The 24,365-nt window shown below is 41.0% G+C and overlaps 1 protein-coding gene across 3 annotated transcripts in view; it reads right to left on the bottom strand.

Moving 5' to 3' along the window:
* Positions 1–24,365, bottom strand: part of FMN1 (formin 1) — a gene marked incomplete at both ends in the record, with an annotated part of 376,429 nt that overhangs the window by 272,294 nt on the left and 79,770 nt on the right. Inside the window, 2 exons of one of the 3 annotated variants that reach the window (XM_084239704.1) lie at positions 13,526–13,643; positions 14,953–16,308. The exons of 1 other annotated variant lie outside the window; for it this stretch is intronic. In XM_084239704.1, the coding sequence (XP_084095830.1) occupies positions 13,526–13,643; positions 14,953–16,308 (1,474 nt within the window). Of the gene's footprint in view, positions 1–13,525; positions 13,644–14,952; positions 16,309–24,365 lie in introns of those variants that run through there. One more of the 3 variants, XM_084239702.1, reaches the window with a different exon arrangement.

Below are 24,365 nucleotides of genomic sequence, written 5' to 3'. Positions count from 1 at the left end.
CTCTTTGAAGAAAGAATAAGGACCTTCCCAGACAAACACAAACTCTGGAATTTTATTACGACTAAACCCCCACTCCAAAAAATACTACAAGGAGTCCTAAAGCCAGAACCTCAGAGGGACGAATAACAACAAAAGAAGGCCAAGGAAAGTTATTAAAACAATAAATAAATAAAATCAAAGGAAAGACAAACACAATGGCAAATACAGATGCTAACATATCAATACTAACTCTAAATGTAAATGGACTAAACTCTTCAATAAAAAGACACAGAGTTGCAGGCTGGATTAAGAAACAAAACCCAACCTTTTGCTGTCTCCAGGAAACACATTTAGCTGCAAAAGATAAAAATAGACTCAAAGTTAAAGGATGGAAAACAATTCTACAAGCAAATGGACCAAAAAAGAAGGCAGGACCAGCTATACTCATATCAGATAAAACAGATTTCAAACTTAAAAAGATAAAAAGAGACCCCAGTGGTCATTACATTATGATCAAGGGGACAATACTTCAAGAAGAAATAACACTCATTAACATATATTCACCAAACGCAGGAGCACCAAAATATATCAGACAACTATTGGCATCTCTGAAAACAGACATCAGAGAAAACACATACATAGTGGGAGACTTCAACACACCACTATCAACAATGGATAGATCAACAAGACAAAAAATAAGTAAAGACACTAAAGCTCTAAATAAGGATCTAGAGTGCTTGGGCTTAACAGACATATATAGAACACTAAACCCAAAAAAATTTGAGTATACATTTTTCTCAAACGCACATGGATCATTCTCTAGGATCGATCATATACTGGGGCACAAGACAAACAAAACAGATACACCAAGATTGAAATCATACCAACCATCTTTTCTGACCATGAAGGCATCAAACTAGAAATAAACCATAAAAAGAAGGCAAGTTACTCTCCTACCTCGTGGAGATCGAAACCCACACTACTGGAAGTCCACTGGACTAACGAGGAGATAAAAGAAGAAATTAAAAAATTCTTTGAATTGAATGACAAGGAGGACACCAATATCCTAAATGTATGGGATGCAGCAAAAGCAGGAATAAGAGGAAAATATATAGCAATAGAAGCTCACATCAAGAAACAAGAAAGAACTCAAAGAAACAACCTAATCTCGAAGCTCAAAGATCTAGAAAAAGAACAACAAAAAAACCTCAAAACGAGTAGAAGAAATAATAAAAACCAAAGCAGAAATAAATGAAATCGAAACTAAAAAAACAATCAAAAAGATCAATGAAACCAAGAGCTGGTTCTTCGAAAAATAAATAAAATAGATAAACCCCTAGCCAGGCTCACAAAGGCAAAAAGGGAGAAAGCACAAATAAATAGGCTAATAAATGAAAGAGGAGAAATCACAACGGACACAGCAGAAATCAAAAGAATAATTAATAACTACTATGAACATTATATGGAAACAAGTTCAACAATCTAGAGGAGATGGACAAATTCCTACAACTCTACAATCACCCAAAGCTAGATAAAGAAGAAATAGAACACCTAAACAGACCAATTACAAGCAGCAAAATTGAAATGGTAATCAAAAACCTCCCCAAAAACAAAAGCCCAGGACCTGATGGATTTACAAATGAATTCTACCAAACATTCAGAGACGAATTGGTGCCTATCCTTCACAAACTCTTCCAAAAAATTGAGAAGGAAGATATTATACCTAACACGTTCTATGAAGCCAACATTACACTAATACCAAAACCAAACAAGGACAACACAAAAAAAGAAAACTATAGGACAATCTCCCTAAAGAACACTGATGCAAAAATCCTCAATAAAATTTTAGCTATCAGAATCCAACAGTGTATCCATAAGGTAATTCACCACGACCAAGTAGGATTCATTCCAGGGACACAAGGATGGTTCAACATCCGAAAATCCATCAACGTTATCCAACACATCAACAAAAAGAAATATAAAAAACATATGATAATATCAATAGATGCCGAGAAAGCTTTCGACAAAGTGCAACACCCATTCATGATAAAAGCCCTTGAAATTCTTGGGATACAAGGAACATACCTCAACATCATAAAGGCCATATACGACAAGCCAACAGCCAGTATCATTCTCAATGGTGAAAAGCTGAAAGCAATTCCATTAAGATCTGGAACAAGACAAGGATGTCTACTCTCACCACTGCTTTTCAATATAATACTGGAAGTCCTAGCCGGAGCAATAAGACAAGAGAAAAACATCCAAGGAATCCAAATAGGAAAAGAAGAAGTCAAACTATCACTATTTGCAGATGATATGATAATATACATAGAGAACCCCAAAAACTCCATAGAAAAACTAATTGAACTCATCAATCAGTTCAGCAAAGTGGCAGGATACAAAATCAACATGCAAAAGTCAGAAGCCTTCCTATAAACTAACAATAAATCTGAAGAAGAAGAAATGAAAAAAACCATCCCCTTTATTATCGAAACAAAAAAAAATCAAATACTTGGGAATAAATCTAACAAAAGAGGTAAAGGACCTTTACAAAGAAAACTATAAAACACTGTTAAAAGAAATAGAAGAAGATACAAAGAAATGGAAAGACATCCCCTGCTCATGGATTGGAAGAATAAACATTATTAAAATGGCCATCCTACCAAAAGCAATATACCGATTCAATGCTATTCCAATCAAAATTTCAATGTTATTCTTCAAAGAAATAGAACAATTATTGATGAAATTCATATGGAATCACCAAAAACCCCGAATAGCCAAAGCTCTCCTGAAAAAAAAAGAAGGGAATGGAGGCATCACACTCCCAGATTTCAGGCTATACTACAAAGCCATAATCATCAAAACTGCATGGTATTGGAACAAGAACAGACACACAGACCAATGGAATCAAATAGAAAATCCAGAAATAAACCCACAGATTTATGGTCAACTAATATTTGACAAAGGAGCAAAGAATATGCATTTGAGCAAAGAAAGTCTGTTCAATAAATGGTGCTGGGAAAACTGGGTCGCTACATGCAAAAGAATGAAGCTTGACTACTACCTCACACCATACACAAAAACCAACTCAAAATGGATTAAAGAACTAGACATAAAACCTGAAACCATAAAATACATAGAAGGAAATATAGGCGAAACACTACGTGATTTGCACATCAAAGACATCTTTACAGACACATCACCCAAAGCAGTGATAGTGAAGGCAAAGATAAACAGCTGGGACTACATCAAATTAAAGAGCTTCTGCACAGCAAAAGAGACAATAACAAAAACAAAGAGAAACCTCACCAACTGGGAGAACATTTTTGCACACAACACTAATGATAAAGGACTGATCACAAAAATCTGCAAAGAGCTGATGAGACTCAACAACAGCAAAGAAAATAATCCAGTCAAAAAATGGGCAGAAGAGCTGAAAAGAAACTTCTCTGAAGAGGAAATGCAAATGGCCAACAGGCATATGAAAAAATGTTCAACATCACTTGCAATCAGGGAAATGCAAATCAAAACTACCATGAGATACCATCTTACACCAGTGAGAATGGCACATATTAAAAAAACTAGCAACAACAAATGTTGGCGAGGGTGTGGAGAAAAAGGAACTCTTCTGCACTGTTGGTGGGAGTGCAAACTGGTCCAACCACTATGGAGAGCTGTGTGGAGATTTCTGGACCTACTAAACATAGAGCTTCCATAGGATCCAGCAATTCCACTCCTAGGTATTTACCCAAAGGACACAGAAACATCAATTCCAAAGAACACCTGCACCCCTATGTTTATAGCAGCACTATTTACAATAGCTAAGCTTTGGAAACAGCCCAAATGCCCAAAAATAGATGACTGGATCAAGAAGATGTGGTACATATATACCATGGAATATTACTCAGCATTCAAAAAAGATAAACACATGCAATTTGCAGCAACATGGATGGCGCTGGAAGGGATCATGCTCAGCAAAATCAGCCAGAAAGAAAAAGAAAAATACCGAATGGTCTCACTCATAGCAGGAATCTAGAAAACTTAAATAAGGGACCAGGAAAATGAATAACTATAAGAAAGTGAAAATCAAAATCAACAAAAATCTATGAACCAGAGACACTTTTGGGGGGGTGGGTGGAGGGAGGGGAGGGATTGGGGTCAAAATGGGGGTGTTGAAATTGTATGGGGAATATAAAAATAAAATTTATTATAAAAAAAATAAAAAATAAAATAAAATCAGGAATCATGTCTACTCAGTACTTTTTCAACTTTGTTTTGGAGGTCGTAGACAACAGAAAAGGCCTGGGGGAGAAACAGCTAACAATTTTATGTAGTTTTCTAATGCGGGCCCTGATTTAAACATGGGCAAAGGACTTGAAGAGAAGTTTCTCCGAAAGTAGATAAATTTCCAATAAGTACATGAAAAGGTGCTTATAGGCACTAATCATTAGGGAAATGCAAATCAAAACCACAATGAGGTATTAATTCAGACAGGTTAGGATAGTTATTACAAAAGCAAAACAAACAAGAAAGAAAATAAGTTTATTGTCAAGAATGGGGAGAAAAAGGAAAGCTATGCACTGTTAGTGGGAATGTAAAGTTTAAAGCTACATAGAACAATACAGGTCATTTAAAAATTAAAAATAGAATGACTATATCATCTAGCATTCCTGTTTTTCAGTATGTATCTAAAAGAATCCAATATAGGCAGCTCTCCTGTCCACCTGTGACCATGTAGACCTCTCTTTTAACAAACCTGTCACTTTTAGGGGCAACTCTTTTTGCCCACTTGTGTCTGTGTAAGTGTCCTTTTCTCTTCTCTCTGTTTTTCTGCCAAATCTGCCCTTTTGAATAAAAATTCAATATATACAAAAAGGGTGTTGGAAATACCTGTAAGCCCATGTGCAAAGAAGCATTATTTACAGTTGCAAAAAGCTGAAGCAACCCAGGTATCCAACAGCTGATGAATGGGCAAACAATGTGGTATAGCCAGAGAGTAGAATATTACTCAGTCTTGAAAAGGAAGGAAACAGAGATGTGACAACATGGATGAAGCTTGAGAACATGCCAAGTTAAACAAGCCAGTCACAAAAAGACCAACACCTTGTAATTTGTTATATATGAAGTACCTCAAGTACTCAAATTCATAGAAAAAGAAAGTAGAATGGTTGTTGCCAGAACATGTGGGTATTGGGAGGAAATGGGGGAATGAGCTTCAAATCTACAAAATAAAAGGGTCTCAAGGTCCACTGCACAACATGAGTATATGTAACATGATGATGAACTATAGTTAAAAAGGGTTAATACCTATTCATCTTTTATGAAAACCATTATACAATGTATGTATGTACACTTGTGTGCATATGTGAATAAATGATTTTGAATGAATAAAATGGTAACAAGTTTTAAAAAATGGTTTAGCTGGTAAATTTTGTGTGTTTTTTACCAATTTAAAATGTTAGAAATAGTTAAGATGGTAAAATTTTACTACAATAAATAGCATTGTCATGATTTGAACTACCCCAAAAAAGTCCACGACTCTACCAAAAGATTAGTAGACTTAATATGAACATAAATTTACAAATAACACTGCGGGTGAAAATCATTTTTTTTTTTAAAGAGGCATGTATTTATTTATTTGTTTTGTTTGTTTATTTATACACGCACTGGGTACAGTCAGAAGCACGGGAGGGTGAGAGAATTCACCAGAGCCAGAGCGGGGAGCAGAGCAGGCAGAAGGACCGAAGTACACAGCTGAGGGAGCAGCGGGCGGCAGGAGAGGTCTGCGCACCATGTGGGACCCTCCTCCGGTGGCCGGGGAGCAGCCGGGGATCGAACCGGCGCCGCAGAGGCCACGGGCAGCTTCGCAACCCAGCGCTCAACCGCTACGCCAACGGGGAGGCCCAAAAGTCAAATTTTTTGACATACAAACAAAACCAATAAAGAGGCAAGGGGAGGGGGAGATTCCTATTTATAATAAAATATGCAAAAATAAATTATAACGCACACAGGCTATAAGTAAACTATGCAAATTGACTGTTTAGCTAAAGAGCTAAACTGTATTCCTTGATGGAAACACTCAGTATTATACCTTCTCATATTGATGTATAAATTTAATAAAACTCCAATCAAAATTTCAAAGAGATCATTCCATATTTCTTTAGAAACAAACTTTCAAGTTCATATAGTATGAGTGATGTGCGCAATCCTGCAAACAAAACTTAGAGGGGGAAAAAGTGAATTAAGGTGATTTGAATTACCAGTTAGTTACATAAGTTTAAAACTACATTTGCAAAGATATAGAATTGCCAGAAGATCCAGCAGTTACAGAAACTTTGTTTTTTTCTCAGATATATAGTGATTGTTCCTTCTGTAGAAGAATAGTAACTATTCAATTTCAGCAGCTTTCTCTGAGAAAGGGCTCAGCTGGGGTGAGTGCCCTTTCCTTGCTGAGGCAGCTGGTGATGGGCTTGCTAAAAGGGGATGTCTGAACTGAAGAGGTTCACACAGATGTGGACTTTTTCCTGTCTGTAATTTCCACATTCAGAGATTCAACCAACAATGGATACCGAAAAGTCAACTATAACTTATACCAGGATTTTTGAGTACTGGGTTGGTGCCTCTAACCCCAGAGTTGTTCAAGTGTGGACTGTAAACCAAACCACAAATTAAAAAGCGGGGGAGTGGGGGGTGTCCATGAGGGGAAGAAGCTGACATTGGAACTTAGAATGGTTGCTTGGAGGAGGATACAGAGAAAGAATGCTCTGCTGCCAGCAACAAATGAAGATTTTAAGGAGAGAAGAAATATGGGGCCATCCGGATAGAAATTTTGCAAAGGAAGAAAAATACCGAAAGGCAATATTTGCTAAACTGTGGCATAGGATACAGCTTATCAATTAGTTCTCATCTCCAGAGAGGAGGCCCCCTTGTGAATCTAAGTGTTTGTTTTATTTTGTCAAAGACACAATAGGAGAACTAAAACATACAACCACTAAAATAAAAATATTCATGTACCTCCTAAGAAGAAAAAAACATACACATGTCATGCATTTAAGCAAACTGTAGCTCAACAAATATTCAACCAAATGAGCACCACCTGAACTTCTCACAAATCTGCATATCAGAAGCATTTTTATTTGCTTAAATTGATTAAGTGAGGTTTGATAACATTGAAAAATACCATTAAGACCCCCTTTTTATTTCTATGAGTAAAAACAGCAGCATGAAATGACCTAGTCTATTTCTGCAGATGTGACTGGTGAGTTGCTATGGTCCTCATAAACTCTTTATTATTCAGATTGACGCAATCAGGTCTACAAATTTATAACCACCATAATTCTTAAATGTCCCTGTCCCCATGTGTTTCCCTTGTTGAATCTTTAAATGAATTGTACTGGCAGGAAAAAAAAAAAATCCATCATTCTAATTCCACCTCCAACTCAGAATTGTCATCCTCTACAACTCTTGTATTAATTATGTGTATCATTCAGTAAGTTAACACTGTCTGACTCTCTCATTTGCAAAATGAACAGAATTAACTAAATGATCCTGCAAAAGCTTGTGGCTCTAACTTAATATTCTAAAATTTTAGATTCTATATTTTAATCTCTTCTACTCCCCTCAGCCAAAGATCTTTATTTTTTTTTTAAAGGTTCATTTATTTGTGCATACCAGAACTGGGGTGTAGACCAGAGTTAGGGGGTGGGTGGTGGGAGGATTCACCAGAGAGAGTGGGGAGCAGAACAGGTAGATCTATTGAAATACACTGCTGAGGGGAGCAGCGGCGAGACAGGAGAGGTCTGCTGTGCCATGTAGGTTTCTCCCTGGCCAGGGATCGAACTAATGCTGCAGTGGCTGGGGATAGCTTGATAGTGCTGTGTCTTTAACCCCTGAGGCACCAGGGCAGCCCCAAAGATCTTTAATGATATTTCCTTACATATAATATGTGATTCCCAAGTCACTAGTACACATTTTGAGATTCCCTCTGCTTAATATCAAGGGTTAGCTCCCAGTTTTGTGCGGGAAGTCAATCTCCTCCCCACAGCTTTCAGCCATCCCATAAGTAGCATCTTAACACATTCACTGCACCTCTACTTTCCCAGTAAACTTCTTTCTACATCCACAAAAACACAAGACTTTCCTGGTCTTTAGTCTGCACAGCAACCCACGTCTGGGCTACCAACATCATTCCATGCAAGGGATGGTAACGGGCTACAAAGGCTCATAAAATATCCAATGAACAAACCCATTGTCTAGACCATAAAAGAGGACACTTCGCCTAGTCTGTCTAGACACAAGACATTAAGGAAAATTGACTCGTGGCTGATAGTCCTGTTTAACTATGAATGGAGAAACTTTAAAAAGTACAGAAGGCCAATAAAATATTCCAAGATATATTTATAGCTCTCCCTGGCTGGTGAGGCAAGGATGGCTGACTCACCAGGAAGGGTGGTGAACAGCTCTATCACTGTATGACCACAGGAGCCCAAATTAGAAACAAACCAGAAAGTAGGCGGGTCTTTACTAGATGGAAGGATGGGTTATTTCTCAATCTTATCCAAATTCACTTAGTAGGGATGTTTCTGAGCTACTCCAAGTTTCAGGGTGGTGCAAGTCACAGGGGATGCCACACGCATGACAGATTATTTACTCACAATCACCCTGATATCTCAAGCTAGGCCCGCCTTTCTACAAAAGCCACAGTGCTCACTGTCAGCAAGGCGGACCCCATGCCACCCCCAGCACCAGCCAGATCTGTGGTCAGTCAGTGGCAAGAAGACCTTTTCCAGAGACACATCAGAAGAGAAACCAAACATGCAAGGCTTATTTTGTTTCAGAAAACACAAGCACCTTTATTTGTACCTTTGCCCTCATGCCACAGATAATTAAATCAGGGTCAGTTCCCCAAATGGTGCCATTTTCATCTCACAAACATGAACTTCATTTCCTCTCATGATGCTGAGGTCCATGGCATGATAATACACTTTAAATATTTCTGAATTAATGAGATATTTGAAGGCTACCCTTCCTAATATAAAAAGAGATGAACAGGAAAGGAAACCCAGCTTTGGATTGAGTGTTTGCAACTAAGATTCTCCAACCTTGGAGGGTAAGGGAGGTACGAGAGGAGGGTCTGAAATATATATGCAATTGGCTGCAGTGTTTCTTCCCAAGTTTTCTACCACATGATTTTTCAAGGAGTTTCAAAATACTCAGTTATTAACTAGAGTAAAACTAAGGGGAAGTGGCTCTTGACTCAGTCAGTCCCAATGTGTCCTTCCCTCAGTCCCGCCCTGGCCTCAGGATGTCAGTCATCTACAAAGAAGCTAGTATGCCTGAGTCATTGGAGTCCTAGAAAAGCAATAGGCTTTCAGGGAAAATGAACAAAGGATACAAATTCTTATCATGTATTTACTTTTTAAAAATAATATGCCAAGGAACATATCTAGAGAAAACATATAGGACTCAAAGTCATAAAAGAATCATTTTCTAAGATATGGTCCTGGGTGGAAACACTAAGCATTTAAAGATCCCAATTCTTATCGCACCATCATATTAACCTCTATATTAATTCAAGCCCAATTAAAATGCCAAAGGTATGCTTTTGAAAGTTAACCAAAAATTAAGTTTTTCTAGAAGAATAAATATACGAAGGTCAGAAATATTTTTAAAAGTTTGCATGTGAACTTGAACAGATTCTGAGATTATTATGCTGCAGAAATTAAGATGCTGGTACAAAATAAACACATGAAGAGAACAAGAAAGTCCAAAATAGTCCCAAACTTAGCACTGAGAGGAGTAATGATTCCTAAAGGCTACTCTAAAATTAGCAACTTTGGAAAAAAGTTATCTTAGATCACTACCTCTGACTATTCACCAAAATAAATTTGAAAACAGGTGATATTTGAATAGAGATTTTAAGTTAAAAGTTACACAATAAGATGAATACAGATTTCATTACATAAATATTAAAAATTTCTACATACCAAAAAACACAGTTAAGCAAAATTGAAAGCAAATTATTAAAAGGTAAAAGCATTTAACAGTTTTTTAATAAGTATTCATTTTTATCTAAAGATATTCAGTAGAAAATATTATGGCAATTATTGATAGGCATCAAAAAACTTAAAAAGGCATATATATATATTTCCTTATATTTAGCCATTTTATCATATACAACTTATCTTAGAGATAAAAAAATTATGAATAAAAATATTTAAGTCATCATCAATCTGTTATATTACTACCATAACTTGAGAAAACTCAATTTTGATAATATAGTCATTGTTAAAACATAATGAAAACTGTCATTTAAAGACAGTCAAGTAAGTTTCCAAATAACAGCATTCACAATGTGATTGAATTTTTTTAAGTATTAAACTCACCCAGACCTATCATAATTCAAGACATTGGCTTAATGATTTCTCTAAGAAACAGATACTGAGTTTCTTTCATTTTATGTTATTTCCGGATATTTCCAAATTTATCATTTTTCAATATGGAAACATTTAAAACTTAGGAAAGATTTTCTGAGATGAGTAATCCAAGCCTCCTCATTAACAAGGAGGTAGCCACATAGCAAACCTCTGAATGATAGCCATTTTATCTTCTATGAACTGATTAATGTAGAAAGCCATACCCTCCCAACAGGATGATTAAAAATGTCTCCCATTTAGTTAAAGCAAGGACTGACCAAAAATTTTTTTTTAAGAACAGGAGTTTTTCTTCAAGCCTCTGTATTAGAGCCTTAAGTAGTCAGAGGTAATGAGGTAGGTGTGTGCCAATTTTTCTCCACATAGAAATTGTTCTTTTCACCTAAAATCACTGTGAGGGACTCCAAACACAAGGCAGAACTACACTGATAATAATATAAGAAAGCTGAGCACAAGAGAAAAGGATTCTCTCTCATTTGAGCAGAGCAGCTCAGGCACAGCAGCTAACACGGGGCTCCTCCCTGTGCACTAAGGTCAGCTCCAGCACCTGTGGCTGTCCCTTGAATGACAGCTCCAGCAAGTGTTGAGACTTCCCTGATACAACACCAAGGCTCTGTGAGCTCCTGGATGTAGGCAGCGCCAAGGAAATGTCATAGGAAAGTAGTGGGAACCAAAGCTTTGGCTGCCAAGGGAGACCATCTATCCACAGCTGCAGATGACACTGATGGCTTTGGGAGTGGTAGGAGAGCGCATGCTCAGCGGGACACCAGCAACAGTGGGGAGTTACATCACATGGCTGGAGGACTCAGAAGCCATAGTTTTGGGGCAGCTTTTATTATACAGACTCATATGAAGGTTTGAAGAGTGAGTTTACAGAATTCAGTAATGTCTTAAGCCTTCAGGTAAAGATCACTGAATGACAAATAGAGGGGAGGCCAAGTGGTGACAAGTCTGGAGTGGCCAAGGACAGCACCAGGACAGTGCGAGATGCATGATGACAAATATTGTCCATCTCCCGGCTCTGCTAGGGCTAGACTTAGATGCTGACAGCGCACAATTCCCACAGCACACCTGAAAGAGCAATACTAGCATCCCATTGTCCCATTCCATCCATTTAATAAATAATACTCTCTAGGAGAGATGAAGTACAATGAAATTGCAAAAGCCAACAATCTCAAGCATCCTGGAATATCTTTGATCTGATACCTCTCTATGATCCCGACATGGTGGCAAATGTTACGTTTCTCTAAGTTTGTTAAATTATGAACCAAATGTTTAAAGACTCCAGTTTTCTAAAGGTTAAGACAAATCACGAGGAATAAGTTAACTTTCTCAAAACTAGGATAAATGACAATGTAACTATATGTTAATATTGAGTAATGGGGTAAAAAAATAAGTTTCCTGTAGGTATGGGGTATCTTATTTTTGACACTCCCAGCGTATGAGCACCGTAATGAGCACCAGACCTGGGAGCATGTTAAGTAAGCCACAGTACAGACACCCTTGGGAACTGGCTGGGGATCCAGGTGCCTTCACACAATAGCAGGCCTGCTCTTAGTTGCACTGCAGTATTATTCCATCACAGTCCACCCAAGAGAACTGTCATAATACACCCCTTCTATTCCTCTCTCTCATCTCATCAAGACTTAGCTCTAAGAAGACATTTCATTACATAAAAAGATAGGGAAAACCAACCATAAGCTCCTCTGAGCTCCGAGAAATAGAAGATAGAAATGAAGACTTGAGAAACTCTGCAGAGCAAGAAATGCCCCCAAATATCACTTGAAGTGGACTGAAAACCCATTTATGGCATTTCTTTCTTTCTCTACTCAGCAAATGCTCCTTTTTACACGGATGATTGCCAAGACGTACTAGTAGAGACTATCGCCAGTATAAACCAGGAGAACTCACAGGATTCTGGTTTTTCATTACCAGGTAAACACCAGTCCTTTTCATTGTGTAAGCTGTGACAGAATATGAGAAAATTAAGTTGGTAGGTGGTTCAGTATTGCTATTATAGCATTCCAACTTTGGAAAATCAAATGTAGGCAAAAATATTGAAATAGCTACATATGTTTTCACTAAGGATAGTTTCCATTCTTTAGGTTAAACGCTGCAGAAAAAAGTACTATGAAGGAGTTATGTCTTAGAAGTTCAGAAGTCTGCATTTGTTATATGAAAGCTAACAACAATCAGGTTGTAGAACTTGAGGTCCACTGCCCACATACTCTCAGACTCTAAAGGGATGGAATGATAGTGCGTAAAATCCATATACACGGTTATCACCCAAATGTGAACCACTTATGTCCATCAAATAGGAAATAAAAGAGATAGCTGTGTATAACCAGACAGACTGATCTTAATACACACACATATGTAAGAACCAGCAAAATATAAACCTGTGTAGGTAACTTTTAAATTACAGGAAAAAACAAAGAGGTTACGTCAGCGATACAGACACTCCCATGTGCAATTAAGTTATACCACCTTCTCATTCATTTTTTATTTAATGTCATGTGAACCTTTCAGTTAAAGAGTAAAAGCTCTAGATTCTCACTCTATTTAAATATTTTCAAGCAAAGCGCCTGGGAAGGCTTCCAGAGGGTTAGATTGCTTTAAAATTGGTCATGCATTAAAGCAAGCTTTGTCTAACCAAAGTGAAAGAGTAACTGATAGGCTATCTGTACATTCACTCTGCACAAAGTTCCTGTAGCTCAAAGTATTACTCAAAAGACAAACAGCAAATCAGATTACAGCTCCGGAGAATCATACTCTGCGTCTCCAGCAACCCTGGCAGCTCCCACAACATTATACGAGAGCCAAGCACCTGCTTCCTGAGGAACTTGTTACCTAACTTCTCCATTAGTTCCCCAAAGGTTCTCCTCCTTCACACATGTGCCCCCCTTTCATTCATTCCAAGGTATTCACCTTTCATCTCCAAGAGATGCATTAATGATAAAAGGTTCACATTAGCAGCAAAAACCAGTAAGAGTAAGCCTTCAGCATTACATTTTACAAAGAAAACAAAAAAATTCTGAGAGTCTACTGAACTAGAACTAAAAGGCATTGCAGCAAGGGATTTCTTCCTGGGACCTGGCTTCTTTCCACATTACCTGCTTCAGTGTACTTCAATCCCACTTTTTCTTCTGCGTCTTTTGTCTTTGGTGGTGGCCAGATAGCTTGGAGTCTGCCAGGAGTCCTATCGTCCTGTTCTGTGGGGCTGTGGTCAGGCTGTTGAAAAAATGAGCGAAAGAAAAGAGTAAATACCATGAATGGTGGCCAGAAACAATTAATTCCTGAAAACATGCATGATGACTAACTCTAAAATTAATTTTAATAGCCAGATGCACATTGCTGTCATTCACTGTAATTGAAACACTGAAGTGACCAGCGGGGGTGACGTGAAAACAACAACGCAGTGCCAGCATTACACAACACTTAATAGGTGACTTTGACAAGAAAACTATCATAAAGTCAAATGTAATTTGAGCTGAAAATACAAGAATACCAACGTACTTCATCAGGTACATTTATGGGAACATTTATAAATATGTCCCAAACAACTCCAAGCAGATTTTCCATAGAAAGACTAGTTTTACATTTTCCATGGACATTAGCTTTAGGTCATCGCCGAATCTCAGTCTCCTCATCAGCAAAAGAAAGACAACAACCCTCATCTTGTATGGCTGTTGAGATTATATGAAGTTAGCACATGATCTCTCAGTTATGAAAGCTGTTACTATTCAAAGAAAATTAATTCAGGTAATTTATAAGACTAGCAAAGGCCTGTCCAATAGGTCTTAACATTTCATGAGAACAGCAAATACAATTAGCATCCTCTCATTATATTTGATCAGTTAAAATGGTAATTTTCCCGAAACCTTTATTTATGTCTTGGGTTACAGTTAAAAACTAAATACAGTATGACATTCCTATAGTTTTAAAAATTAGCTTCTATAAAAATAGCTTAAGTAGGAAGGCTATCTCATTCGCTTTATAGGGGAAAAAAATTGAATTTAATTAGCAATGTGAAGTACTGAGATTCAGCGATGATCCAGGTCACCCAGGCAGTAAAGGGCAGAGTTAGAATTAATATCCAGGTCTCATTCTAAATCCAGTCCTCTATCAGGATGCCCTGTAACCAACACAGAACATTTTGATCACCTCACACATGTGTATTTTGCCACCTAGATAACTTTCAAAGGAAAAACATTGTTTTCACAGAGGTATAATTAAGTGGTAAGGAAATCTGACTATATTTTCATTTTGCATTGCTTTCTTATACAGCTTAATAGAGAAAGAACATTTACTATTAATGTCTAAACTGAGTGACAGCTTCCCTTTCCTACCCACACATCTTTACAAATATCCCTCTTGTCACAATCCAGAAAATATGGAAAGTACGTCTGTCCGATTCCACATTCCTTATAAGGATGATTTCACCAGTTTCATCTAAAACTGGGGCTCACTTGGACAGGAAACCCAAGAAGAAATACAGCATGGCATTTTATGACAAACCCCAAAAGCCAATGCTACATACGCTTTTGGAATCAGATGGCCCATCCCCTGGCCTTGACTTGGACGGTTCAAACACGGCTCTCAGGGACTCCTTCTCATGCCTCATCTTGCGCTTGAGAGCTTCCAGCTCTGAGGTATCGGCCGTGGTGCCCTTTTTGGGGGGTCGAATGAATAAGGCTTTAAAGGCCTCCAGGGCAGTTTCTGGGGGCTTTGGCTTGACCTCTCCCCCCGGGGTGCGGGCTTCTCCAGGGCCACTCCGGCTGTCCTGGACAGTGCTGCAACCCATCTCTTCTCCCCTGGGCAGCTCAGGGTCTTCTGCCCTCAGTTCAGCTTTGGGCATGTCAATGCTGAGCAGCTGAGAGAGCTGCTCCAGGAGAGTGGGAGTGGCCTTTGGATCTGTTGTTTTCTCCCCAGTCTTCACCGGGTGCAGCCCTGCCTGCACTAAGGACTTTTGAACAGGTTGGGTCAATTTGAGCAAAGCCAGGTCCCCGTCCTTGGGTTTGATTTCAGTGATGGTCTCCGCATCCTCAGATGTGGCCCCCTTCTTCAGCACACGAAGCCCACTAAAAAAGGCTGGAAGCTGGAATGACTTGTCTCCAGAGACTTTTTTAGAAGCATTCTCAGTGACCCCAACAGGCAAGCGCTGGTCTGCAGCCACAGGTGGGATGGGGGAACCTTCTCCAGTTTGTTCCTGGCTGGGGTTGTGCTCCGATTGAAGGTTACCACCACCAGATTCCGGGCTGCTGCTTAGCTCAGATGGAGTCCTTTGAGATCCTTCCACGCAGAGCTCTGCATCATCCCCTTCCCCGGGGGCAGAATTTTCCCTATCACCTCCTGACCTTTCTTTGGCCTCCTGAGAGAGCTCAGGTAAATCAACAGTAGGGGGGTTGGAGTCACTGGTACCGAGCCCCTCTTCTGGCTCCTGGTCACCATCATCAGAGTCCGAGTCACTGGTAGTGTTCACCAGGGTCCCATGCACCACAATGGCGTCATCTCTGCTCACACTCAGAGCCCTGGGTGGAAGCAGCTCTTGACCAGGGCGAGACATGCCTGCCTCTGCTGGCCTCTGACCTCCCTCCAACACCATCTCTGTGTCTGTCGCCAGGCTCACAGGCTCCCCATCATTCCCAAGGCCAGGAGGAGCCTGGGCCTCTGTCTCTTGCTGATGAGAGCCATTCCTGGGTTTGTCCAGCTTGCGGAACGCCTTCAGCACCGCATCTTCCTCTTCAGGCTTCGCAGATTCCAACTTACTCGGAAATCCAAACAGGGTTTTCATGGAGAACTTGCTCAGGATCGACTGAGCCATTTCAAGTCCAGCTTCAGGTTTTTCTGGTTCTGAGACATCACTGCCATTCAGAGAGCTACCAGCGTCCTCCATGTCCCGGTCAGGCCCTCGGCGGGGGCTCTGGCTTTGGTTACCTGCCCGGCTCTCTCACTTTATCCACTCCATCGGCTCTTAACTTGCAGAGCAGAGAGCAACAGGACCCGGGGGCCGAGCTCCCCGGCCGGCCCGGGCACAGCCCGCACTCCTGGCCTCTTGCAGGGCAGTCACTGCGCGCCCCTTCCGGCGTGCGCGATGGTGGCCCGGGGCAACCATAAAAAGTTCGTGGAGCTTGGTGCCCACAAGCAGCAGAGGCTGTGCACCTTACTACGCACGGACGGGGGAGGCAGCTCCTCTGGGGCTTCGGTATTTATTCTGGGCGACAAAAGGCTTTTTGTCACCGGGAAAGGCAGCGCGCCTTGGGTCATCCCGGCGCAGGACTTCGCCACGAGCTCCGCCCCGGTGCCCGCCGAGCTTCTGGCCGCTTGCAACTTCCTCCTTGGCGAGCAACTCGAGGCTCCTGGAAGTGCTGAGCCGGCAAGCTGATCCTGACAGCCCTCAAACACCCCCCTCCCCGCCCCAGCAGCCCAAGAAATTCAGAAGTGAATCAGCAGAAAGTGACTAAAATACTTCTTATGGGCCCTCTTTTGCCATCTAAATTACGATCACAAGCCTGTGCCATCCAGGCCAAAAAAAAAAAAAAAAAAATTGCACACAGCAACAAAAAACTAGCAGCCCACACAGATCAACAGTCACTTAGAAGGCCCAAAGCAAAAAACAAAAACAAAAAAAGTGCCCAGAAATCTCAAAAGCTATTAGGTTAATGCCCTTGAAGCTTTTTTAACTGCTTTCTTCCGCTCCCTGCAGGTTTCATCTGGAATGCAAATTTTCGCTGGCGGGGCCAAAGACAGAAAACCCACAGGACTGGTTTCAGATTACAGACGGTTTTCGCTCTGCCCTGGTGTTCTACAAACAGGTACTTAGGCGAGCACGCCCACCACACCCAGTGTCCACCAGTGTTGGAGTGACAGAGTAAACAGCCCAAGCCTCGCAGGAATGATTACCCTCCAAGCTGGTGCCAATCAGCAGCTCTGACTTCCTGGCTTCCTTAGAAACCTGGCAGCAGAAGGGCACCCCTCTCTGCTTCAGTGATCCAAGCAATGAAGCTAAAGCTGGCATGATACAAGGTAACACACAACCTGCCTTGTTAGGCAAAGCAATTCATCAAAGTTCCCCAAGGAGCCACATTTCCCCAAAGAGCGAAACATCTGAAAGGTTTCTATCACAGACACAATTTGCCTAGAACAAAAGCAGAACATAAAAAACAACCACCCAACATCAGCTCAGCGAGGCTTCCAACACTGAGTCTACCCTGGGAACCTGGTAACTAAGGCCATGGAAAAATTGCAGCTCTGTTTCCTAGCTGCCTACTTGCCTCTGGGGACAGCTTCCTGTCATACCTGAAGGTCTCTTTGCTTTTCAAATTCAGCCCAGTCAACAGGCCTTTGGGAAGTACCTGTGATGGACAAGGCACCATGCTGGATCAGGAGGGGGTGCCGAACAATAATCACCAGTTCTCCTTGAGCAAAGCTGCCAGAAGATTGTGGCTTGTGTTGAACATGACAACAATTTATTCTACAAAATAGAATCTGTAGCCCCAAGCAGAACTACAGTCTTGTAGTTTATCTGCATCAGGAGATGGCCGTAGGTCTCAGGCTGATAAGTAGAATCATGTTCCCCATTAAGTACAATTCTGAGAAATTCCAATTGCAATAATGCATTTCTACCAATATATTCAAAATGAACCCTTACAAATAAAAAGCACACATATTATTATCTCTCATGTGCCCCCTAGGAAAAAGTTAAGACAGTAATTCTCAGTCCCTAATTTGATCTTATGTCTAAATAAAATACCTTTCTGTTTGCTTCTGCTCCTGGTATATATATGGGGGTTATTTACAAGGGCACACAGACAAAAGGCCACCAGAACACAAGAAAAATGAAACGGCGCCTTTAAGTCTCAGAAAAAGCTTCCCATCTAGAGGAAATACCCATTGATAAAAATCAGACTTCTGCTTCTTCAAGTGTGAGTAAAAAAGGAATCATCACACCAGATCCTAAGATCATCTTCTTAAGAACTACATAGACTCTTCAGTACATGGTAAGGGCAGGAGACAAGACACAGGATTATGCTGATTTCTTTTAACTGAGAAGGCTCCATTTTCTCAGCAATAACTATGTACTGATTTCCAGAATAAGTTTCCAGCACGTTCAGCAGATTTGAACTTAGTGGGACAAAATGTGGGCAGTTTGGGACACAAACTGGAAAGGATTGTTGGCCCTTCTGTAACAGGGTGGTCCCCAGGAAGGGGTGGGGGTTCTAGGTTCCCTGCCCCACCCAAATGGAGGGTGGAGCTGAGCAGAGAGAGAAGAAGCTACAGAGGAGACTGAGGAAGGAAGGAACAGGATGGAGCCAGAAGGAGACCTGGAGGAGGCGCATGGAGCCGAGACACGTGAAGAAACTGTGCTTGCCTTTTGGTCGTGGACTGGGTGACACAGATGTGGGGGAGACACGCGGGGAGGTGACAATGGCGGTTTTTGTCTTGATTTTGATTTTGCTCTTTTCCCTCCAGACTCGTCTGGTTGATTCTGAACCTTTTCTGTGGGTCCCCACTGGAAAATGCTTTAGACTTGGGGGCAGGCTTTGGGGCCTTGTTCTGGGCCAATCCCACTTGGGTGGAGTTTTACCCACAAGGGGACGGGTAACTTTGGGTGCTTGATTTAGAAACTGTATTCTTTGCCTTTCCTGTATTGTTTCCCAATTGTATTAAAGCTCCTTCCCATTAAAGTCTCATATGTTTTGTGTTGATGCGGCAGATGACAGAACCCATTTAGAGCAGGCAGGTTTGCAGGGTCTGGGGTACCCTTCTCCCTGCCCTGTAACATATTCAGTGCTCCACCTTCATGACACATGTAGTTTAAGGGAGATCAGTTAAGAATGAGGTGACTCAAGGCCTCCCTGGTGGTGCAAGGGGTTAAGCACCACACTATGAAGCAAACTTCAGCCTCTGCTGCATGAGTTCCATCCCCTTCCAGCCAGGGAGCTACCCACATGGCGCAGCAGACATCTCCTGTCTCGCCCGCTGCTCCCCTCAGCAGTGTATTTCAGCCAATATGCCTGTTCTGTTCCCCACTCTGTCCCTGGTGAATCCTCTCACTGCCCCCCACCCTCTGCATCTCTAGCCTATACCCCAGCTCTTGTATGCATAAATATGCATAAATAAATCTTTAAAAAAAAAAAAAAGAATGAGGTGACTCTTTCTTCATAGAGTAACCAATTACTTCATACCCCAGACTCAGGTGAATGATAGGAGGATTAAAAACAATTTGGAGTGAAAGCAAAAAATAATCTAAATTTGAAGATTGAGTGAGCACATCAGGGTCATTCAAATAGATCTTTGACACTGACTTTTTTCAGGCCACTGCTTCTTCTGACCATGAGAAATGTTACTACTTCCGATCATTTAGGGAATTGGAAAATGTTTCAGACTACCATGCTCAAATAAGCAACCTACAAATTTAATCTTAGTTGGTTGTCTTTGTTAAAATGAGTCTATTTAATACTTCAAATATTAAATTGTTTAAAATAATTTTATTTCTTGGAGATTGTTTATCTCTGAGCCTTATTGTATGATACTTAATAAGCACCGACTACACAACGCCAGGGCAGCCAGGACTTTCTCCTTTACAACCTAACCCAAGTCTTTCTTGTTCTAACTTCAAGATACTTAAGCTCTCTAATAGCTACATCTGTGCAGAAGGTCAGATAAAAGTGACCTACTTTAATAACTAAAACAGGGCTTCCCCAGTGGCGCAGCAGTTGAGCGCTGGGTTGTGAAGCTGCCCATCAGCCTCTGCAGCGCCGGTTTGATCCCCGGCTGCTCCCTGGCCACCAGAGGAGGGTCCCACATGGCGTGCAGACCTCTCCTGCCACCGCTGCTCCCCTCAGCAGTGTACTTCATCAGTCTGCCTGCTCTGCTCCCCGCTCTGGCTCTGGTGAACTCTCTCACCCTCCCGTGCTTCTGACTCTACCCAGTGCTTGTATAAATAAATCTTTAAAAACACACACACACACACATAAGAGTTAAGTAGAATTTGACCTACAGGATGTGTGTTGTAACAACATGTTAAAAACAATCAGTACCCAGCTACTTGAAAACCAACCATAGTATTTTTTTTTTTAAGATTTATTTATACAAGAACCAGGGTACAGGCCAGATGCATGGGAGGGTGAGAGGATTCACCAGAGACAGAGTGGGGAGCAGAACAGGCAGACAGACTGAAATACACTGCTGAGGGGAGCAGCAGGCAAGACAGGAGAGGTCTGTCGTGCCATGTGGGACGGTCGCCAGCCGGCCGGGATCGAACCGGCGCTGCAGAGGCTGCAGACAGCTTGACAGCGCGATGCTCAACTGCCTGCACCACCAAGGAAGGCCCCATAGTATTTTTGTAGAGAAGTTAATGCCAGTTTCTTCCATCTCACCTTCCTCTCAGAGGCCAGACCCAGTTGCATCTCATGACAATAAAAATATTAGCCTAACAAGCAGGTATCTGGTGAGATAAGGCCAAAGGGCACATTATCTCCTGGGTACTAGAACCTAGCTTCTTAACGCATAAAATTAACTAGCGTTAAAAAGTCTTAAAAAATAAATTTACAGAAGTTGGACACTCCCTGAAAGAAAAACTTCCTAAAGCTCCCCTCACTATTGGCAACCCTCTCCTATATCATCCAGGTTCGCTAATTCCCTTCCACAGTCTCATAACACCCTAGAAAGTTGAGGGCGTACTAAAGCAAAGGAGATTACATTTTATTGTTTGGCTACTCAATTCTCATGTTTTTCCTTATTCAATTTACTTGAAGTTCTGGGCTTAATTTTAATGATTAATTGCTTTCAGTTTCTAGAATGGTTCAGTTATGTTCATGTGATGATTGCTTTAAATTAGTGAAAGTAAGAAGGTAGAAACTATTTCCGTGGAAGGAAGCACTCAAGACATTTAAGAAATGAATGCAGTGTCATAGAAAAGGCGTATTAAGATTATGGAATAATATGGGTAGAATCAAATTGTAGGGAGGCTGAATAAGACCTCAAAAATGTTGGAAATCATCTATTCAAACTTCTTGTTTTAAAGATGAAGATGTTCGAAGAAAAGAGAAGCTACAAGACTGGTACCAACCAGTTCATACTGCCCAAACTCAGCAGCAAGCTGAGAAATGAGATCTCCTAACTCCTAATCCTATGTCACATTGGCTACTGCCTTGGCATGTGACCTTACCTTCTTCCCAATCAGCAACCTTCGGAGGCTTATTTTCCACATCTTTGAAATGGAGTCATAAGATCAAATGAAAGCACAAGTCAAAGATAGATGGCCTCAGGCTTCTCCTGCTATTTTCATTTTATAGCACTTTCTCCTGCCTTCAAGGCATACCTTTCCCCTGCCAACCAATGCAGCATTTATAACAGCTCCCTGAGGTTGGGATCAGCCTATCAAAAGACAGCAACAGTTTTGACTAATTGGTTAAAAAGAAAACAGGTTGCACCTGCCTATTACAGGGACAGGTCTCAGTAATTAAGGTCTTTTTCTATTTTGCAGTGTCAGCATACAGTGTTCCTAAGTGTGGGCCCACCTAGCAGTACCAAGTTTCAGTGGAAATGGGTTGAATGTTTATAACAAACAAAAGACTCTAAAAGAGAAGAAGAGAGGCTGGGGTATGCTTGAAGACTGGGAGAGGAGAGAAGGCACACGGTCTGTCAGTAGTGAAGGAAGGAATGTTCTGTGCAGAGTTATGAACTCAGCCCGGGTCCTGAGCTCACATCCACCTCTGCCCCGTCAAGAAGCTTGAAATTCTGTGAGGACTCCTGCCTCAGTTTCCTCACCAAGAAACTGAAAATAAGAAATGTAACTACCTCATGGGTTGCAAGGGGCATTAAATAAGCTAATGCATTTGACATTCTCATTACTGCCTAGCACCTAGTAAGCACTAATTGGGTAGGAGGTTTTCATAGAAAAGAAACAACTTTCTTATGACAGCAACCGGCGTCTAACAAAATCTTAAAACAAAAATAAACTTTTAGGCTATAAAAAGAATAAGGGGTACTATGTATATAGTCTATTTACATTATATCTATCACATACTAGAATATATATTAAGCTATTATGGAAACATTTTAGTGCTATTTCACTTCAACCAGCTAAAATTTAAGTGTTGCTTAAAAAGAAATGGTAACGTATAGACGTACGTATATCTACTTAAAGAAAAAACACAACTGTGATAAAAAATTCTATACAGATTGGGATGAGCAAAATGACTGTCTGTAATGGAAGACATTTTAATTACATCACCAAAGAAAAATTTTGACATATAAAATCTAATAGTAATGGCTGATTAAAAAAATAACCTTGGGGCCTCCCCTGGTGGCGCAGCGGTTGAGCGCTGGGCTGCGAATCTGCCCTCAGCCTCTGCAGCGCCAGTTCGATCCCCAGCCGCCAGCGAGGGTCCCACATGGCGTGCAGACCTCTCCTGCCGCCCACTGCTCCCCTCAGCAGTGTACTTCGTCGGTCTGTATGTTCTGCTCCCCACTCTGGCTCTGGTGAATTCTCTCACCCTCCCGCGCTTCTGACTGTACCCAGTGCTTGTATAAATAAAAAAATAATAAAATAAAATAACCTTGTCAATATGAACGAGTTATTTGTGGCTGGACTGACAGTCCAAGCAGGAGACTGCCCCTCCCAATCCCCTCCTACTTATGCCCTTGGGCAGAGAGCCCGTGGGTCTGAGAGGATGGCTCCTTATGGACAGGCCTACTGATTACTGCTGTGCTCCCTGCCCCCAGGCCACATCTCTACAGAAATGAGTTGAGATCCACAGAAATTTCTTTCACAGGATCCCTCTGGGAGTTTTAGAGCCAATGCTCTCTGGATTTCTTTTTTCCATCTGGGTCACCTGTAGAGAGTAATTAGCTTAGCGTCTTCCCAGGTGGCCACTGGGAAAGGTGACAAATTTCACTCTCTTCTTTATTACTCTTCCTGTGCTCCAAGAGGATTTTTAAACCAACTCAGTTATTTCAGGAAATAAAACAAAAACAAAAACAAAAACATGGATTTGGAGTCTCATTCCATCCTACTCTCAAGCGGCTATTGATGCACACCACTGCTGCTATGGCCAGCGCTGTCCCCCAGCTCTGGCATCCCCTCCTGAGGGAAAGTGTTTCCAGACATTTTCTGGCCTGGGAAAAAAACCCAGACCTGAACAGCATGGCATTCAACATTTTCTTGTTTTGTTTTTAGGTCAATCATTGGACTTCAAAGGTATGACTTCATTTAAAATGCTTTGAGTCTCAGAAATATGAAAACCAAGCTTGAAATAGTTATTACATGACTGCTAGGGCCTCACTGTCAAATTTTCTCAGACTGATTCCACCAAGCAAATTCAAAAATTCCCATCAGCAAAGGGAAACTTTCTTGATAACAAAATAATGTAAGAGGAAAAAGGCAAGGCTGTCACTTCATTGGAACCTGAAGGAGAAGGGGAAAGGAGCATTTTTTAAGGTATGAAATTTCCTGGGACATGTTTCTGAAGGGCTTTGAACTTTTTTTATCTTTTTATTTTTATTTATTTATAATTTTTTTAAGATTTATTTATTTATGCATACAAAAGAGCTGGGGTACAGGCCAGAGGCACGGAGGTAGGGGGGAGAGGTGGGGGAGAGGATTCACGAGAGACAGTGGGGAACAGAACAGGCAGACTGACTGAAATACACTGCTGAGGGGAGCAGCGGGCGAGTCAGGAGAGATATGCTGTGCCATGTGGGTTGCTCCCTGGCCAGCCAGGGATTGAACTCCTGCTGCAGTGGCTGTGGACAGCTTCATAGTTTGCGTCTTAACCCTTGAGTCACAAGGGAAGCCCTGAACTTTTTTAAATGAATAATATTGATGTCCTAGATGGATAATCAACACAGAAGATATGGAATCTGTGGCTTCCACTGTGGCTAAAGTTGCTTGCAATAAAAATTTTAGATGCAGATCTGAGATCTATTAAATTGTATACCTGTGTT

This window comes from Talpa europaea, assembly GCF_964194135.1.
Source record: "Talpa europaea genome assembly, chromosome: 8".
Lineage (NCBI taxonomy): Eukaryota > Metazoa > Chordata > Mammalia > Eulipotyphla > Talpidae > Talpa > Talpa europaea.
Note: the sequence above shows the minus strand (reverse complement) of the source record. Positions and strands in the feature narration are given on the sequence as shown.